Source organism: Dasypus novemcinctus, unplaced genomic scaffold, assembly GCF_030445035.2.
Source record: "Dasypus novemcinctus isolate mDasNov1 unplaced genomic scaffold, mDasNov1.1.hap2 scaffold_292, whole genome shotgun sequence".
Taxonomy (NCBI): Eukaryota; Metazoa; Chordata; class Mammalia; order Cingulata; family Dasypodidae; genus Dasypus; species Dasypus novemcinctus.
Window position 1 is genome coordinate 30813 of NW_026688257.1, and position 15758 is coordinate 46570.

General features: G+C 78.0%; 2 protein-coding genes across 2 annotated transcripts; both read left to right on the plus strand.

Annotated features, from left to right (window-relative positions):
• Window positions 1-1341: 1341 nt before the first annotated feature.
• On the plus strand, window positions 1342-5400 carry LSM4 (LSM4 homolog, U6 small nuclear RNA and mRNA degradation associated). Its single transcript, XM_058292794.1, has 5 exons — window positions 1342-1635; window positions 3763-3804; window positions 4442-4540; window positions 4795-4978; window positions 5133-5400. The coding sequence occupies exons 1-5, from the start codon at window positions 1357-1359 to the stop codon at window positions 5222-5224; spliced, it is 696 nt and encodes a 231-aa protein (XP_058148777.1). The 5' UTR covers window positions 1342-1356; the 3' UTR covers window positions 5225-5400.
• Window positions 5401-13205: 7805 nt separating this feature from the next.
• On the plus strand, window positions 13206-14439 carry JUND (JunD proto-oncogene, AP-1 transcription factor subunit). Its single transcript, XM_058292793.2, has one exon. It carries the CDS (start codon window positions 13325-13327, stop codon window positions 14315-14317), a length of 993 nt encoding a protein of 330 aa, XP_058148776.1. The 5' UTR covers window positions 13206-13324; the 3' UTR covers window positions 14318-14439.
• The last annotated feature ends 1319 nt before the right edge of the window (window positions 14440-15758 follow it).

The window sequence follows — 15758 nt, forward strand, 5'->3', positions numbered from 1 at the left end:
TCACCTGCCTCAGCTGTGCCCACACCTGTGGCCCCGGGTTCCCACCCGGCAACGGGGCCTTGGCCAATGTGGCCGCGGGGCCGGTGCAGGCCTCCTGGGGGGCCCCACCCCAGCGGCGGGGGCTCCGGGGCCTCGGGGTGGCCGCCCGTGGGGGAACACCGCGCCCGGGGCTCGCGGGAACGTCGCAGCTGCGCCGGGGGGCCCGCTCGCCCGCTCTGTGCACTCGGCCCCGATGCGCTCCAGAACCGGGGGCCCTGCCCGTCCCTGTACCCCTGGGCGAGGCCCCCCCGGCGGCGGCTCAACAGGCGGGTAAACCGAGGCTCGGGCGGGACGGCGCCCTCCCCGGCCGGCCCTGCTCCCCGCAGCCCTCGGCTCTCCCGCCGGCCACACGCGGGGGTCCCCGGGGGCGCCAGGCGCGGGGGGCTCGGGGGGGAGCCTGAGGGGGGCTCGGGGGGGGAGCCTGAGCGGCGCGCGCGGCCCCGTGCGTCCCCCGGGGGTCGGGGACACGCGCGGCGGCTCCGTGCGCTCCGCTCCCCGCGCCCTGGCGCCCGATCCGTGGGAGCCGCCGCGGGCCGACGGCCTCGGGGCCCCCCGGCGTCTGCTCCGCGCGCCCAGCTCGTGGACCCCCTCACGGCGCCGCGTCTCCCCCCGGGAGCTCCCCGCCCCCCCCCCCCCCGGCTTCGGGGTGCACCCTGGGCCTGCGGCCGGCTGACCTCCCCGGGGGGCACCTAGCGAGGCAGGAGCACGGGCGCGAGACGACGACTCACCTGCGGGACCCCCGGCTCCGCCCGGTGCCCGCGCGGCCGCCGCCTCCTTCCGCGCATGCGCCCGGGCCTCCGCGGCCTCCGGGGGTCCTGCGGCCTGCGCCCCCGCGCCCGGGCCGCCCAGGTCTCCTTCGGCCGCGCTCCCGTCGCAGCAGGAAGCGCCGCAGCGACCCCCGGCCCCCTCCCCACGCCGGCTCCCGCCGAGGCCCGGGTCCGAGCTGCTCGGCCGGCGCGGGGCGCTCGGGTCCGGGGCGGCCAGACTGCCCCGCCCGCGCCCCCTCGACGAGCTCCCCCTCCGCAGGGCGCGCCCCGGCGGCTTCTCCCCGCCGTCCCCGGAGCTGGCCGCCGCCCCGGCGGTGACGCGAGCGCGCGAGGCGCCGCCCGGAAGCGCTCAGCGCCAACCGGAAGTGCCTGGCCGGAAGCGCCTAGCCGGCCACGACGCGGGCCGTTCAGCAGCTTTCCCCTCACGTCCGTTCCTCCCAAAAGCCCTGAATAAGTACCAGCCCCCACAGCGACCCTCGGACACGGGGTACCCTCGGGGCGAGCACGCGGCGCGTCCCCACGCGGCGCCCGGGAGCCCGCCGCACCGCGCATGCGCCCTTACCCACAATGCCCCCCGCGCCGCCGCGCCGCCTTTTGCGGCACTCGCCGCCGCGCTTTACGGCCCCAGCCCGGCTCTTCCGGCGGGCCCACGGCCCCGCCCCTCTCCTCGTGCATTGGCCGGCCGGCCCCAGAGCCGCGCGCTGATTGGCTCGCGTGGCTGCCACTCCTCTTCGGCCTAGAGGCGCGCGGCGGGGCGGTCACCGGCGGGAGCACGAGCGGCGGCGGGAGCGACCGGCGAGCCCGGTTCCCCCCCCCCCCCAGCACCATGGTGAGGGCGGGGACTGGCCGGGAAGAGGGGTCCCGCCCCGGGTCCGAGGCGGGGAAACTGAGGCCGGACCGGGTGGCTCCCCCGGGTCCCGCACACGGCGGGCTCCGGGGGCCGTGGTCCGGCCTTCCCGCCGCGCAGAGGGGGAAACTGAGGCCGGGGCGGGGCAGGAGGCGGTGCCCCGGCGGCTGGCGCGCTGGGCGGGGCCGAGCCCCGGCGGAGCCGTTTTGGGGGGACTTGGGGGCGGCGGGGGGCCGGGAGGAGCGGCTGCCTGTCCCCGGTCCCCGGGCCGGGGGTCTCTCCAGGGCCCAGCGGGTCCTGCCCGCCCCGGGTCCCGCCTGGGGGCCTCTCCAGCGGGTCCTGCCCCCCCCCGGGTCCCGCCTGGGGGCCTCTCCAGCGGGTCCTGCCCCCCCCCGGGTCCCGCCTGGGGGCCTCTCCAGCGGGTCCTGCCCCCCCCGGGTCCCGCCTGGGGGGCTCTCCAGCGGGTCCTGCCCCCCCCCCGGGTCCCGCCTGGGGGCCTCTCCAGCGGGTCCTGCCCCCCCCCCCGGGTCCCGCCTGGGGGCCTCTCCAGCGGGTCCTGCCCGCCCCGGGTCCCGCCTGGGGGCCTCTCCAGCGGGTCCTGCCCCCCCCGGGTCCCGCCTGGGGGCCTCTCCAGCGGGTCCTGCCCCCCCCGGGTCCCGCCTGGGGGCCTCTCCAGCGGGTCCTGCCCCCCCCCCCCGGGTCCCGCCTGGGGGCCTCTCCAGCGGGTCCTGCCCCCCCCGGGTCCCGCCTGGGGGCCTCTCCAGCGGGTCCTGCCCCCCCCGGGTCCCGCCTGGGGGCCTCTCCAGCGGGTCCTGCCCCCCCCGGGTCCCGCCTGGGGGCCTCTCCAGCGGGTCCTGCCCCCCCCCCCCCGGGTCCCGCCTGGGGGCCTCTCCAGCGGGTCCTGCCCCCCCCCGGGTCCTGCCTGCCCCCCCGGGTCCCGCCTGGGGGCCTCTCCAGCGGGTCCTGCCCCCCCCCCGGGTCCTGCCTGCCCCCCCGGGTCCCGCCTGGGGGCCTCTCCAGCGGGTCCTGCCCGCCCCGGGTCCCGCCTGGGGGGCTGGGGGTGGCCCCCGAAGAGGGGGCCCGAGCCCGAGGCCTGCCCTGGGTGGGGGGGGGGGGCGCTCAGTGCTGGGCCTGGGCGCAGGGACCCGCCCGGGGGGGTCCCCTTGGAGCCCGTGCAAAGTGCACTGCCCGGGGGTCCCGGCTCCCAGGGCGGGGCGGAAGGGCCCTCTGGGGGTCCTGGAAGGCTTCCCGGAGTAGGGGGCTTGCGCCCGGGGAAGCCAGGGGGGGTCCTGGCCTTGCTGGAGTCACCGGGAGGCCTGAGGAGGTGCTGGGGGGGTCTCAGGCAGAGGGATCGGGTGTGCCAGGGGCCAGAGCACCCCGAGGCCTGCAGAGGGCAGGGGTCTCAGACACCCCCCCTGATGCTTCGTGGGGAGGGGGCTGCTGGGTCCCCCAGGGCTGTCCCCACCACGGGGGGACGAGGTGGCGGCCCCGGACGCTCCCCGGGTGCAGGGTTGCGTGTCCCCCGCCACGTCCGCGACCACCGTCATCTCCCCCAGGTCCACGTGTGAGCTGGGCCCTGGCCCCCCGCCCGCCTCTCCCCCTGGACGGGACGGGCTTTGGGGCGTCAGCGCCGCGCACCCCCTGCCCGGCTTCCTGCCACGCCGGGCCCCTCGGGGCTCTGGGGCCATTCTGGCCTCCCCGTGGCCAGCTTGCCCGCCCACCTGGACCAGCAGCGCCCCGCGGGGTGCGGGGGTCCCTGGGAGGGGAGCGGAGTGGCCCACGCAGGCCTCGTTTCCAGACCCCAGGCCTTCAGCGGCCAGAGCAGCTTGTATTTATCTTGCTGTAAAAATACCTTGTTATAAAAAAGAGGTGATTGTCAGCGGACCTGGGGAGCCCCAAGACCCTCGTCCTCTCCCCGTCGTCCGTTTGCGGTAACCACAGACTTTCTGGAACGTTCCCTGCATCTGAAACCCAGCACAGGTGTTTCCCGCGCAGCCGGCAGGGCCCGCTCGGTCGGGGGCCGACCCCGGGCAGCTGGCCGGGGCCTCGGGGGTCCCCACGGCAGAGCAGGGGCTGGCGGCCGTGACCTCAGGCCCCATCTCGTTGCAGCTTCCCCTGTCGCTGCTGAAGACGGCTCAGAATCACCCCATGGTGAGTGTGCGCGTGGCCTCGTCCCCCCCCCCCCCAGGGCGAGGACGTGGGGGCCAGGACGGGCGCTTCCCCCTCAGGGCCCCGCAGCCCCCCACCTCCCCGGGGAGCGGCCGATGACGCTGCGCCCCTAGCGCACCTCCTCCGGGCTGTCCGCCGGGCGTCCCCTTCGCTCCAAGGCCTCTCGCGTGCCGGCGGCGAGCTCAGAGGCGGGAACGCGCAGCTCACGCTCGGCGCCCGTGCAGCGCGTCACCTGCCTGTCCCGGCCCCCGACACCCCGACACCCGTGCCCGCGGGCAGCCGCGCCCTCCCCTGCCCCCGGCCCCCGCCTGCTGCGCGCGGCCGCTGAGCGTCTCTGGGCGCGTCGGCGGCGTGGCGGTCGTGCCCACCGAGGGGGCTCTTGCCACCCGCCGCCTCCTGGTGACGACGGGCTCCTGGCGCTTCCTGCCGGCCCCCCGAGGCCTGCCGGGGCCCCTCCAAGGCCTGCCTGACCCCCGGCCCCTGCTGTGTGCCTTTCGGGCCTGGCCTGGAGTCGCAGGAGAAGTGCTGCGTCGCGGGGGTCGCAGGGCCCCGGGCGGGCAGCCTGGAGGGGCAGGGCCCCCGCCGAGCCCCTGTGCTGACCCCCCCCACCCCCCCCCAGCTGGTGGAGCTCAAGAACGGGGAGACGTACAACGGGCACCTGGTGGGCTGCGACAACTGGATGAACGTCAATCTGCGCGAGGTCATCTGCACGTCCCGGGTGAGCGGGGCCCCCGCAGCCCCCCCCCCCCCCGCCTCGCCCCCCCCCCCCCCCCCGTGGGGCAGCTGCTGTCCCCGTGGGCGCCGCGGGCCAGGGTCCCCGGGCGGGCGAGCGGCGGGAGGGCGCCCCGCTGCGCCGCGCCTCGTGGGGGGCCGGGGACCCCGCCGGGAGCGCCCCGGCCTCGTCCCGCGGGCGGGCGGCGGCGCGCGGCTGGGGGCCCTGGGTCCGGGGCGCGCTGACGCCGGCGCCCGCAGGACGGCGACAAGTTCTGGCGCATGCCCGAGTGCTACGTGCGCGGCAGCACCATCAAGTACCTGCGCATCCCGGACGAGGTCATCGACATGGTCAAGGAGGAGGCGGGCGGCCGCGGGCGCGGGCGCGGGGGCCTCCCGCAGCAGAAGCAGCAGAAGGGCCGCGGCGCGGGCGGCGCCGGGCGAGGTGGGGGGCCCGGGGGCCCGGGGGAGGCGCGGGCACGAGGGGGGCGGGCGGGCGCGCGGGGCCCGGGGCGGGCACGAGGGGGCGCGGGGCCTGGCGCGGGCACGAGGGGGGCGCCCCGCTCCCGCCCGGCCCCCGCAGCGCGCTCCCTCCGCAGGTGTGTTCGGCGGGCGCGGGCGCGGCGGCATCGCGGGCGGGGGCCGCGGGCAGCCCGAGAAGAAGCCGGGCCGGCAGGGGGCCAAGCAGTGAGGCCGGCGGGGCCGCCCGGGGCCCGGAAGACGGAGCGCCGAGCAGCCTGGCCGTGCGTCTGGCGCGGGGCGCCGTGCGGGGTTCCTCCGAGACGGGTGCGGGTGTGGGTGTCCGGGCGCCCCGCCGGCCTCGCCCCTTCTCTGTGTGTGACAAAAATAAAGGCGGTGCCCCCTCCAGCCGGCCCTGCGTCCTCTGGAGTCCCCCGGCGCTCGGCGTGCGCGCCCACCCCTGGGCCCGCAGGACTGGCTGGCACCGCCTCGCGCCGGCTGCGGGGACCTTGGCGGGGGGAGGGCCTCGTGGCGCCCTCCGCGGGTGGGGTCGGGGGTCGGGCCCTGCGCTGCAGGTGGGGGTGCTTTCCAGGCCGCCCCCTCCCCTCCCCAGCCCCAGCCCAGGACCAGACGGGAGGCGGTGGGCTGCCGCGCCCGGCTCTCACCCCCTGTGGGTGGCACGGCCGCCTCCCCCGGGCGGCCCGAGGAGCAGCGGGCTTCCAGAAGCTTCCGTTCCCCCTGCCGAGGGGCGGCTCTGCTCGTTCTTCCTGGTTGGTCTCGAGGGGCCCGTCCCAGCCCCCTCGATGGAGAAGAGAAACCCAGCGGCCGCGAGCTCCTCAGGGCCGCCCCTGCTCCGCGTCGGGGCCCACCCCGCGGCGCCCCAGCTCCAGCCCGCGGGCCTGGCCCACCCGTGGTGGGTGGGAGTCGGTGGGGGGATGCCCTCCTGCCCACCGCCCTCCCCCAGGGGCCGGACCCCCCACCCACCCCGACCAGGAGGGAGCGGTGGAGGGTGCTGGGTCCCGGCTGCAGCCGTGCACCTGGGCTGAGCGCCTCCCCCCTCCCCCCCCAGGTGCTAAACCAGGAGATGGGGGCGGCAGGGAGGTGCCCACCAAGGGGTGCAGGTCCAGGGCCGTGGAGGCCACGCATGGGCCCCGGCGCCAGGCCAGCCTCGCCCCTGTGCCTCGGTTTCCCGGCTGCGTGGGAGGGTAGCGCACAGCCTAGTATACAGCAAGAGCTCGATAAATGCTTGAAACTGCCCGAGAGCGGAGCGCCCAGAGCCTCACCCGGAGCCCTCTGCGCAGACTAGTGGGGCCCGCGGAGGGGCTGGCGCCCTGGGGGGTCCCTACCCAGCCTCCCCCGCTGCTGACTCACCGCCGCCTCCTGCCAGAACCGGGCCCCGAAATAGCCCCTAGGGCGCGCGCCGCCGCCTCCCCTTCCCCGGCCTTTCTAACCCGGCCTGCGCGCCCCCCACCCACCCACAGGACCAGCGGGGCGCGGGCGGCGGAAGCACCCCTGGTGCGGGGCACGAGGGGCGGGGTTGCCCCCGTCTGGGGAGGGCGGGGGCGTCAGGCACGGGCAGCCGGCGAGCAGGTGACAGCGAGGGGCGCGCGGGCAGGTGCCTGGGAACACAGCCCCCCAGGCTGAGTCACCGAGGACGCGCGCGCAGGCCGCCGCCCGCCCGGGGTGGGAGTGTTCACGCGAGGCTCGCAGGCGCTTGAGCCCCGCTCCTCGCCCACCTCCCCTCTCCACCCTTCCCCGGCCGCGCCCGGTTCCAGAAGCTTCTCCGCGCAGCGCCAGGGCCCCGTGGCTGAGCACCACGCTCGGGGGTCCCCGCCCTCACCGCGCGGAGCCTCGTGCCTTCTCTCGGCCACGGCGCGTGGGCCGAGGGACCCTGTCGCCCTCCCCGGACGCCCACGGACGCATCGGGGTGCCCGGGGGGGCTGTCGGCGAGGCGCCCTGCCGCCAGCTCGGCCCCGAGGGCTCACTCCCCGCGCGGGGCCTCGGGCCGCCCGCGTCCAGGAAGCGGCACGCGCAGCCGCGGGGCCGCGGGGCGCCTCTTGGCCTTTCTAGGTTAAAGCGGAACCGGGGACCAGAAAGGGATAGTAGGTGCAAAGGCCCTGGGGTGGGAAGCGGGGAGCGGGCGGGGTGGGCCCAGCCGGAGGGAGGGGCGGGGGCGGCGCCGGGCCTGGGGGGCGTGGGGAGCCCTGCTCCTGCTCACTGTCTTTCTGGGGCCCTCCCCATCCCAGAAGAGACCCCTCCCACGCCCCCCTTAGACCAACTGAGGAGCCCCGGCTGCCCCGGCTGGGAACGCCCCGCGGGGGGGGGGGCTGCCCGGGGCTCACTGCCCGCCCCCCCTCCAGCTCCCGCGCTCCCTCCCACCCCCTCCCCGCCCGGAGCGCTGGGGGCGGCCGGTACCAGCTGCCGCGGCTACCTGGGGCGCCTGGAGGCAGCGTCGCCATGGCAACGCAGGCGTCCGCGGCTCCCCTCTCCGCGCCGGGGGCGGCTCTTTTCGCCTGGCACCGCCCCCCGCCCCGTGGGTCTCAGCCCCGCGCCCCCAGCCTCCCCGTCGCCGCCTGGGGAGGGGGCTTCCTGCCCCGGGAGAAAGGACTTCGTGGACCTTCCCAGGGCGTGGCGGCTCCCTCGTGACAGCGGGGGACACGGAGGGGCGGAGTGCGTGGGGGGCGCTGCTGCCAGCGCGGGGCGGGCGCTGTGGGTGGGGGCTCCAGGAGCGAGGGGCCTGGAGGCTGGACAGCGGGAGGGGTGGGGAGGCCTGGGGGGCACCCTGGGGGCGGAGCTCGGGTCCCTGTTCCCCGGGGCAGCCCCCACACTTCTGGAAAAATGGGCGCTGTGGGGGAAACTGAGGCAAGGCGGCTCCTGCAGCACCCCCGGCTCACACCAGCCCCAGGACCTTGGCACCTGCCCGGCTTCCGGGCGCCTGGCCCTGGCCGCCTCCCGGCCCGCAGGTGGCGGGGACGCCCCCCGCCCCCAGCCGCGGCTGCCCCTTCTTTCTCCTCGTCACCACGTGGCGATTTATTAATCAGCTTCTCGGCTCCCACCCCAGACAGCGCGGCGCGGGCAGCGGGACGGGCCTCCGCGCCGCGCCCACCCCCCGGCGCTCCCCCTGCCCCCTCCCGGAGCCTCAGTTTACCTCTGACACTGGAGGCAGCCAGCGCGCAGAGGGAAGGGGCAGCCGCTTCCCGGGGGCTTGGGGCCACGGCCTGGGGTGAGCGGCCCCTGCCCACGGCTCGGCCTCCAGGGTCCCCCCCCACCCCCAGGGCCGGGGGCTCGCACGACGCGGGCTGCCCCGCACACGCGCTGTTTACAGGGCCGCCCGCAGCTCGGAGGCCGCGGCATGGGGGGGGTCGGCCCCTCCCTCTTACCCCCCCCCCCGTCTCCCCCATCTCGGGGTCCCCTCGTCCCCGCTGCTCGCGCCGCTCCCCGCCGGGCTTCTCCGAGTCCCGCCCTCCCCCCTCCCCCCTGCCACGGGGACCCTCTCCCTCGCGCCCGCCCCGGCCCCGGGCCCTTGGCCGTCGGTCTGTCCAGCCCCGGGCCCCAAGCCGAGAAGTGGGGGGGAGCGCCCAGGCAGCGGGCGGCCTCCCAGGCGCCGGCGGGGAAGGGGTTAACGGCGCGCGGCCCCCGCCCCCGAGCCCTGCGTTTAATTAGCGGCCCCGCGGGGCGCCGGGCGGGTGGGGGGGGGGAGAGGAGGGGGAGGGGAGAGGGGAGGGGGGAAGGGGCGGTGCCACCCCTGGAGCCCCGCCCCCGGGGAGCCCCCACCCCGCGGGGAGCGCGCAGCCTCTGTGCTACCCCGCTCTAGGGTGCGGCCGGGGAAACCGAGGCCCGCCCGGAGGGGGCGCGGCGGGGGGCTCGGGGCCGCCCGCGTTTATTCGGGCGGTTTCGTCGGGAGAAATCGGAGGCCGGCGGGCGGGCACGGCGCGCGCCGCGGGGGACCCCGGGGGCCGGCCACCCCCCTCCGGGCCTCGGTCTCCCCCGCTGCCAAGTGGGGCTGCAGGGCGCCCCGGAAGCGCTGGCCGGGGGCGCCCCTCCCCGCCCTGGCGTTCGCGCCCGCCCCCTCCCCGGGCTCAGCTCCGCCACCGCCGACCCGGGCCTGGGGAGCCGGTGCCCTCCGCCCGGAGAGGGCTCCCCCGCCAGCCCCGGGTCCCTCCTCCCTGCGGCCCTGTCCAGCCCCTCTCCCCCCCCCCCCCGGCCGTGGGCGGCCCCGGGACCTCCTCCCTGTCGCCCTGTCCAGCCCCTCTTCCCCGCCCCCCCGCGGCTGTGGGCGGGTCCCGGGACCTCCTCTCTGTTGTCCTGTCCGGCCTCTCTCCCCCCTCCGGCCAGCCTCGAGTCCCGGGACCTCCTCCCTGCGGCCCCGTCCAGCTCCTCCCCCCCCACGGGCCAGCCCCGGGTCCTGGGCCCCGCCTGCCCCTCGGGCTGGCCTGCGCTCCGCCTCTGGCCTCGAGTCCCGGGCGGGTCGCCTCCCTGGGCCGCCCCCTCGGTTTCAGGGCCGCTTCCTTCCCCCCACTTTGCAGATGAGAACAGCTTTCCCCAGGCCCGAGGCCACCGCGAGGCGCCGCCCGGCCCCGCGGCAGCGCCGCTACGCCCCCTCCCCGCACCCCGCTTCCCGCGCCCCTCCTTGCTCCCCCCTCCCTGCTCCCCCTCCCTGTTCCCCGCTCCATGCGCCCCCTCCTACAGCCCCCCACGCCCCCTCCCCGCGCCCCCTCCACCGTTCCACGCGCCCCCTCCTACAGCCCCCCACGCTCCCTCCCTGCACCCCGCCGCCCGGGGGAGGAGACCCCGCGGCCCCGCCCCGCCCCAGGGGAAGTGAGAGCCGCCCCTCCCCCACCCTCCCCACTTCCTCGGAGAGAGGCCGCCTGGGGCGCCGGCGGGGGGCCTCCCCCGGCCGAGGGGTCGGGGCGCAGCTGGCCTTCCCGTCCTGGGGTCCCCGAGCCCCCCCTCCAGGTCCGCCCTGCGCTCGTGGCCCCCCAGGCCAGCCGCGGCCCTCGGGCGCCCTGTGTTGTGGGCTTAGAGGACCCCCCACCCCGGCCTGGCCGCCGCGGCAGTGAGGGGCGTGTGGGGGCTGCGTGTCCACCTGGGGGGGGGGCTCCTGCCCCCTCCTTCATTCATTCACCGCCTTCATTCGCGCAGCCCCAGGGGGGCCTACGTCCCCGGGGCTCTCAGGAAGGACGTCAGGGCCGCGGGCTCCGTGGGTGGGGGCGGCCCCCCGGGTCCTGGGGGGGGCGGTGCTTCCGTCCCGCCGTGGGGTCCCCCACCGCCCGCTTGGGTGCGGGGCCGCCAAGGCCTCGGGGCCTCTCGGGGGCTGCCGGGAGCCGCCCTGCGCACAGCAGGCCCAGGCTAGGCCAGCCCGAAGCTGCCCAGTGCCCCGGGCCAGGACCCGCCGCCCTTCTGCCCTGGGGGAGCCCCGCGTCTGGGGGGCCAGGACCCGCCGCCCTTCTGCCCTGGGGGAGCCCCGAGTCTGGGGGGCCAGGACCCGCCGCCCCTCTGCCCTGGGGGGCCCCGAGTCTGGGGGGCCAGGACCCGCCGCCCTTCTGCCCTGGGGGAGCCCCGCGTCTGGGGGGCCAGGACCTGCCGCCCCTCTGTCCTGGTGGAGCCCGAGTCTGGGGGGCCAGGACCCGCCGCCCCTCTGTCCTGGTGGAGCCCCGAGTCTGGGGGGCCAGGACCCGCTGCCCTTCGGCCCTGGGGGAGCCCCGCGTCTGGGGGGACAGGACCCGCCGCCCCTCTGTCCCGGGGGAGCCCCGAGTCTGGGGGGCCAGGACCCGCCGCCCCTCTGCCCTGGGGGGCCCCGAGGCTGGGGGCGAGGGCGAGCTCTAATTTCCGAGTCTCCCGCCTCCTGGGGAGAAGCTCAATGTCCACTGTCTGGAGGCCACGCGGGGCTGCCCTCCAGGAAACGGGGACCTGCCTGAGGGACGGTCCTCGGCCTCCAGGGCCTCGAGGGGCCTGCCCCGGGGGCGGTCACTGGACGCCCGGGCGCGGGGGTCGAGGTGCCTGAGTGTGGGTCCCCGGGGACCATCGCATAGCCGCTCAACAAACGCAGGCGAGCGCGCGCGGGGGCCAGGCGGTCCCGGGACCGCAGCTGCGGGCAGACGGGGCCTCGGTTTCCCCACCTCGGCGCGCGAGGCCCGGCACCTGCCCCCGGCGGGGACCCCCCGCGGCTCGCGCCCGCTCGCGGCCGGGGCGGAAGTGGGGCGGGAGGGGAGGCGCCGCCGCCGCGGGTAACCCGATCCTCAGGAATGCGCCGGGGCCAGGCGCGCCCCCAGCCCCAGGCCGCCCCTCCCCCGCCGCCGCCGGGACCCTCCCCCGCCCGCCCGCCCCTCTGCTTCCTGCTTAACCCCGCTCGCCTCCCGCAGGGGCTTTCCCTCTTATCGGGGTGCGGTTTATTGGTCCTGGGTTTTCAAATAAAGTCTGAAAAACGACCCCAAGTTGCCAGCTCGCTTCAAACTCGCGAGGGAGTCGCCCGGCGCCGCGGGCGGGGGCAGCAGAAGGGGCGCCTCGGCGCCCGAGCGGGGGAGGGCCTGGGCTGTGTGACCCCGGGAAGTTCGCACACCCGCTCTGGTCCCTGCCCCCAGACTCGTGGGGCCGCTGGGGGGGATAAAGGCGAAAGTGCGGTTTGCGCCCAGCCCCGGGGACAGACCCCCCCAAGCGCGCCCCAGTGCCCGGTCCCCCTAGGCCCGCCCGAGCCGGTGACCCCACCAGCGGCCGGCTGTCCAGCCCCAGGGCCTTTGCACGGCCTGGGACAGTGTCCCCGGTGCCCACGGCTGCCCCAGCCCCTCCTCAGCAGACCCCGCCCACAGGGGCCCACGGGGAAGTGACCCCCCCACCGGCTGCTCCTCCCCGGGGGGGGGCCGGCCGCCTCCCCCTCAGGCTGAGTGCCCCGGGCATGGAGGAAGGAACGAGCGGGTGACCCCCCGTTTACTGCCTGCGGGTGGGCTTGGGCTCCCTCTGGCCCTGGGAGCCCCCAGTCCAAGGCGATGGGACCAGATGGTCCAGGGGAAGTCGTGGTCGAGGGGCCATCTGCAGTAGGTTTTGAGGGATGAGCAGGAGTTTGCAGGGAGGCCAAGGAAAGGCACTCCAAGCCTAAAAAACTGGAGTGATTTGGCCCAAAACCAAAGCCGAGCGGCACCCCCCTCCAACCCCCACCCCCCGTGACCTCCGGCGCGCGGGGCTGTGTCCTCCATCCGCAGGACACGGGGGCGCCACGCTCGGAGTCACCCAGCGAAGGAGCGGGCGACAGCGGCAGGTGGCGGGGGGCTGGCTGCGCGGCCGCAGACCCCCGGCCTGGCCCCTCTGCGGGGGGCTTTCGGGGCGCAGACGCCGGGGGCAAGGCCGCCCGCCTCCCGGAGAGACGCGGGCCCCCCGGGACAGGCGCCCCAGGGGCACGGAGAGCCCCCCGCCCCCCGCTGTCCCTCCCGGGGCCCAGCGGCAGGGCCCGCCCGCCCGCCAGGCCGCACCCACCAGGGCAGTGGGTGCAAAGGCCCCGGGGCCGCGAGGAGCCGGAAGTTGACTGGGAGGCGCGGACGGGCTGGGGGGGGGGGGGTCACGCAGGAGTCAGGGGAGGAGCCCTGGGGGGGGTGGTCCCCGGAGAGAAGGCGGCCCCTCCCACGCCGGACGGGCCGTGCGCCCCGGGAGCCACGGGCGCTGCGCTCAGCAGGCGGCACCTGCCCGCTGGGGCGCCTCCTCCCCGCCCGGCTCCCGACGAGGGTCCGGGCGGACCCCGGCAAGAGGGAGGACAGGGCGCGGGACGGGCTGCGCAAGGCAGGGCACGGCCGCTCGGGCTTCCTCGGCTGGCTAGGAGTTCGGGCCGGGGTCCAGGCGCGCCCTCTCTGGGGTCGCAGCGAGAGCCAGCGCGCCTTCCCGGCCCCGCGTCCCGCTTATGTACCCCGCGGCCGCGCGCGGGGCGGGGGGCCGGCCGCTCACGCCACCGGGAACGTGCCCCGCCGGGCAGAGCGGGGGGGGGCGGCCCGAAATAGCGCGGGGGCGGGGCGGGGCCGCGGGCCGGCGCCATGACGTCAGCCCAGAAGGCCGCGCGCTGTTGTGCGGCCGCCGCGCGCGTCGCCGGGGCAACGGCGCCCGGCCCCGCCCCCGCGCCATGCAAATGCCGGCGTGCCGCGCGGCCAATGGCGAGCGGGGGCGGTGAGCTCATCGCGCCGGGCCGAGGCCATATAAGGGCGCGCGCGCGCGGCGCGGCCGCAGGAGGCGCCCAGCGGAGGCCCGGGCGGCGGCGGCACTGCAGGGCCGGGCGAGGAGCCGAGCGCACGGGGGGCGCGCGCCCCCGGCGGCCACTCCCCTCGCCCGCGGCCGGCGCGGGGGGGGGCGGAGGATGGAGACGCCCTTCTACGGCGACGAGGCGCTGGGCGGCGGCGGCGGCGGCGGCGGCTTCGCGGGCCCGGGGCGCCCGTTCCCCGGGGGCCCCCCGACGGCGGCGGCGCTGATGAAGAAGGACGCGCTGGCGCTGGGCCTGGGCGAGCAGGTGGCCGCGGCGCTCAAGCCCGCGCCCCCCGCCGCGCTGCGCGCCGACGGCGCCCCGGCGCCCGCGCCCCCCGACGGGCTGCTGGCGGCGCCCGAGCTGGGGCTGCTCAAGCTGGCGTCGCCGGAGCTCGAGCGCCTCATCATCCAGTCCAACGGGCTGGTGACCACGACGCCCACCAGCGCGCAGTTCCTCTACCCGAAGGCGGCGCCGAGCGAGGAGCAGGAGTTCGCCGAGGGCTTCGTGAAGGCGCTGGAGGACCTGCACAAGCAGAACCAGCTGGGGCCCGGGGGCGCGGCGCCGGGGGGCCCCGCCGCCGCCGCCGCGCCCCCCGCGCCCCCCGGCGAGCTGCCCGCGCCGCCGCCCGCGCCCGAGGCGCCCGTCTACGCCAACCTGAGCAGCTACGCGGGCGGCGCGGGGGCGGCGGGCGGCGGCGCGGCGCCGGTGGCCTTCGCCGCCGAGCCCGTGCCCTTCCCGCCGCCGCCGGGCGCGCTGGGGCCGCCGCGCCTGGCCGCGCTCAAGGACGAGCCGCAGACGGTGCCCGACGTGCCGAGCTTCGGGGAGAGCCCGCCGCTGTCGCCCATCGACATGGACACGCAGGAGCGCATCAAGGCCGAGCGCAAGCGCCTGCGCAACCGCATCGCCGCCTCCAAGTGCCGCAAGCGCAAGCTGGAGCGCATCTCGCGCCTGGAGGAGAAGGTGAAGACGCTCAAGAGCCAGAACACGGAGCTGGCGTCCACCGCCAGCCTCCTGCGCGAGCAGGTGGCGCAGCTCAAGCAGCGCGTCCTCAGCCACGTCAACAGCGGCTGCCAGCTGCTGCCCCAGCCCCAGGTGCCGGCGTACTGAGCCCGCGCGCCGCGCGCAGGCGCCGCCCCGCACCCCGAGGGGCGGGCCCGGCCCGGGGGGCGCGCGGGCGCCCCGCACCCCCGCCGGGCGCCGGGACTCGCCGCGCGCGCGCGCGCGCCTCCTCCCCACCCGCCCCGGACTCGACAAGCTGGCCCCCCCTTTCCCGGCCCCGGGAGGGGGAGGGGGCGAGCGCACACCCCCGCCCCGCGCGCGCCCCGCACCCCGCCGCCGCGGAAGGGCCGGCGCGGGGGCGCGGCCTGCCCGCGCGCTTCCTCCTCCTCCTCCTCCCCGCCGCCGCCGCCCTCGCTGTTTTCCGGCTTCCTGGCCTCGGCCGCGCGCCAGGCCCGCCCGGCCCTGCCCTATTTATGCCCCCACTCGGGAACAAGCGCGCGCGCGTGGGGCGTCCGCGTCCGTGTGTCTGTCCGTCCAGGGAGCGGGACGAAGGACACCGCGACCAGCTGCCGCCCCCGGCCCTGGCCCCTCGCCCCCGCGCGTCGTCGCCTGGCCGCGCGGCCACATTCCTGTCTGTACGCCGCGCGCCGCCCGGTTTTCTGTTTTCAGTAAAGTCCTTACGCCAGCTCGGCTCTCCGCCTCCTCCTTCCCCCCGCCGGGCCCCGCGCCCCCCTCCGCCGCCCCCCCCCCTCCCCGCCCCCCACCCCTCCCTCCGCGGGGCGGGCGCGTCGGGGAGAGGCGCGCGCGGAGCGCCCTCTAGGCGCACGGGGCGCCGGGCAGGCTTGGCACCAAAAGTCCCCGGGAGCCGGGGGGGGAGAGGGGCGTCGCCTTTGCCTCTTGGGGCCGGGGGCGCCGCGCACCGAGGCGGAAAGTCTCCAGCCCGTGGACCCTCGGGGTCCTCGTCCCCAAAGCAGGGGCGTCGGCGCAAACCTGCCTGGCCGGGTTAAGGGAGTTCCCGGTTGCAAAACGGCGCCTGGGAGACAGTAGGCGCTCCGGAAAGGCTCGCGTCGATTCTCGCTGCGCGCGCGGGGAAACTGAGGCTCAGGATCCGCGCGGTGGCGGCTCTGCGCTGGGGTCCTCCCTTCCCGGGGGTTTCCCAGTACTTCCCTGAAATCTCCACCCCAGGGACCTGTTCTCTCCACTTTGAGGAAACCATGGTTCAGAGAGGTTTAGCTATTGCTGGGAGGTCACACAGCCTTCGCGGGGGGGTCGTGCAGGGACACGGAAGCCCGGGCTCCTCTCCCGCCTCGTGCGCCCACCCTGGCCTCTGCATGTGGGCCCCGAGAAACAGGTCCCCTCTTCATGGGTGTGGGGGGGCTGCCCAAGGTGGCCGAGTCACGCCTGCGCTACGGATGAGGAAACTGAGGCTCGAGCCGCCGCGTGCCGGCCACGTCTCCCTGCAGCGCACGGCCGCCCCCTTCGAGAGCTGCTGTCACCCCGCCCTGGGCCCGGGGTCTCGGCCCACAGAAGATCAACGGCCGCGTTCGCT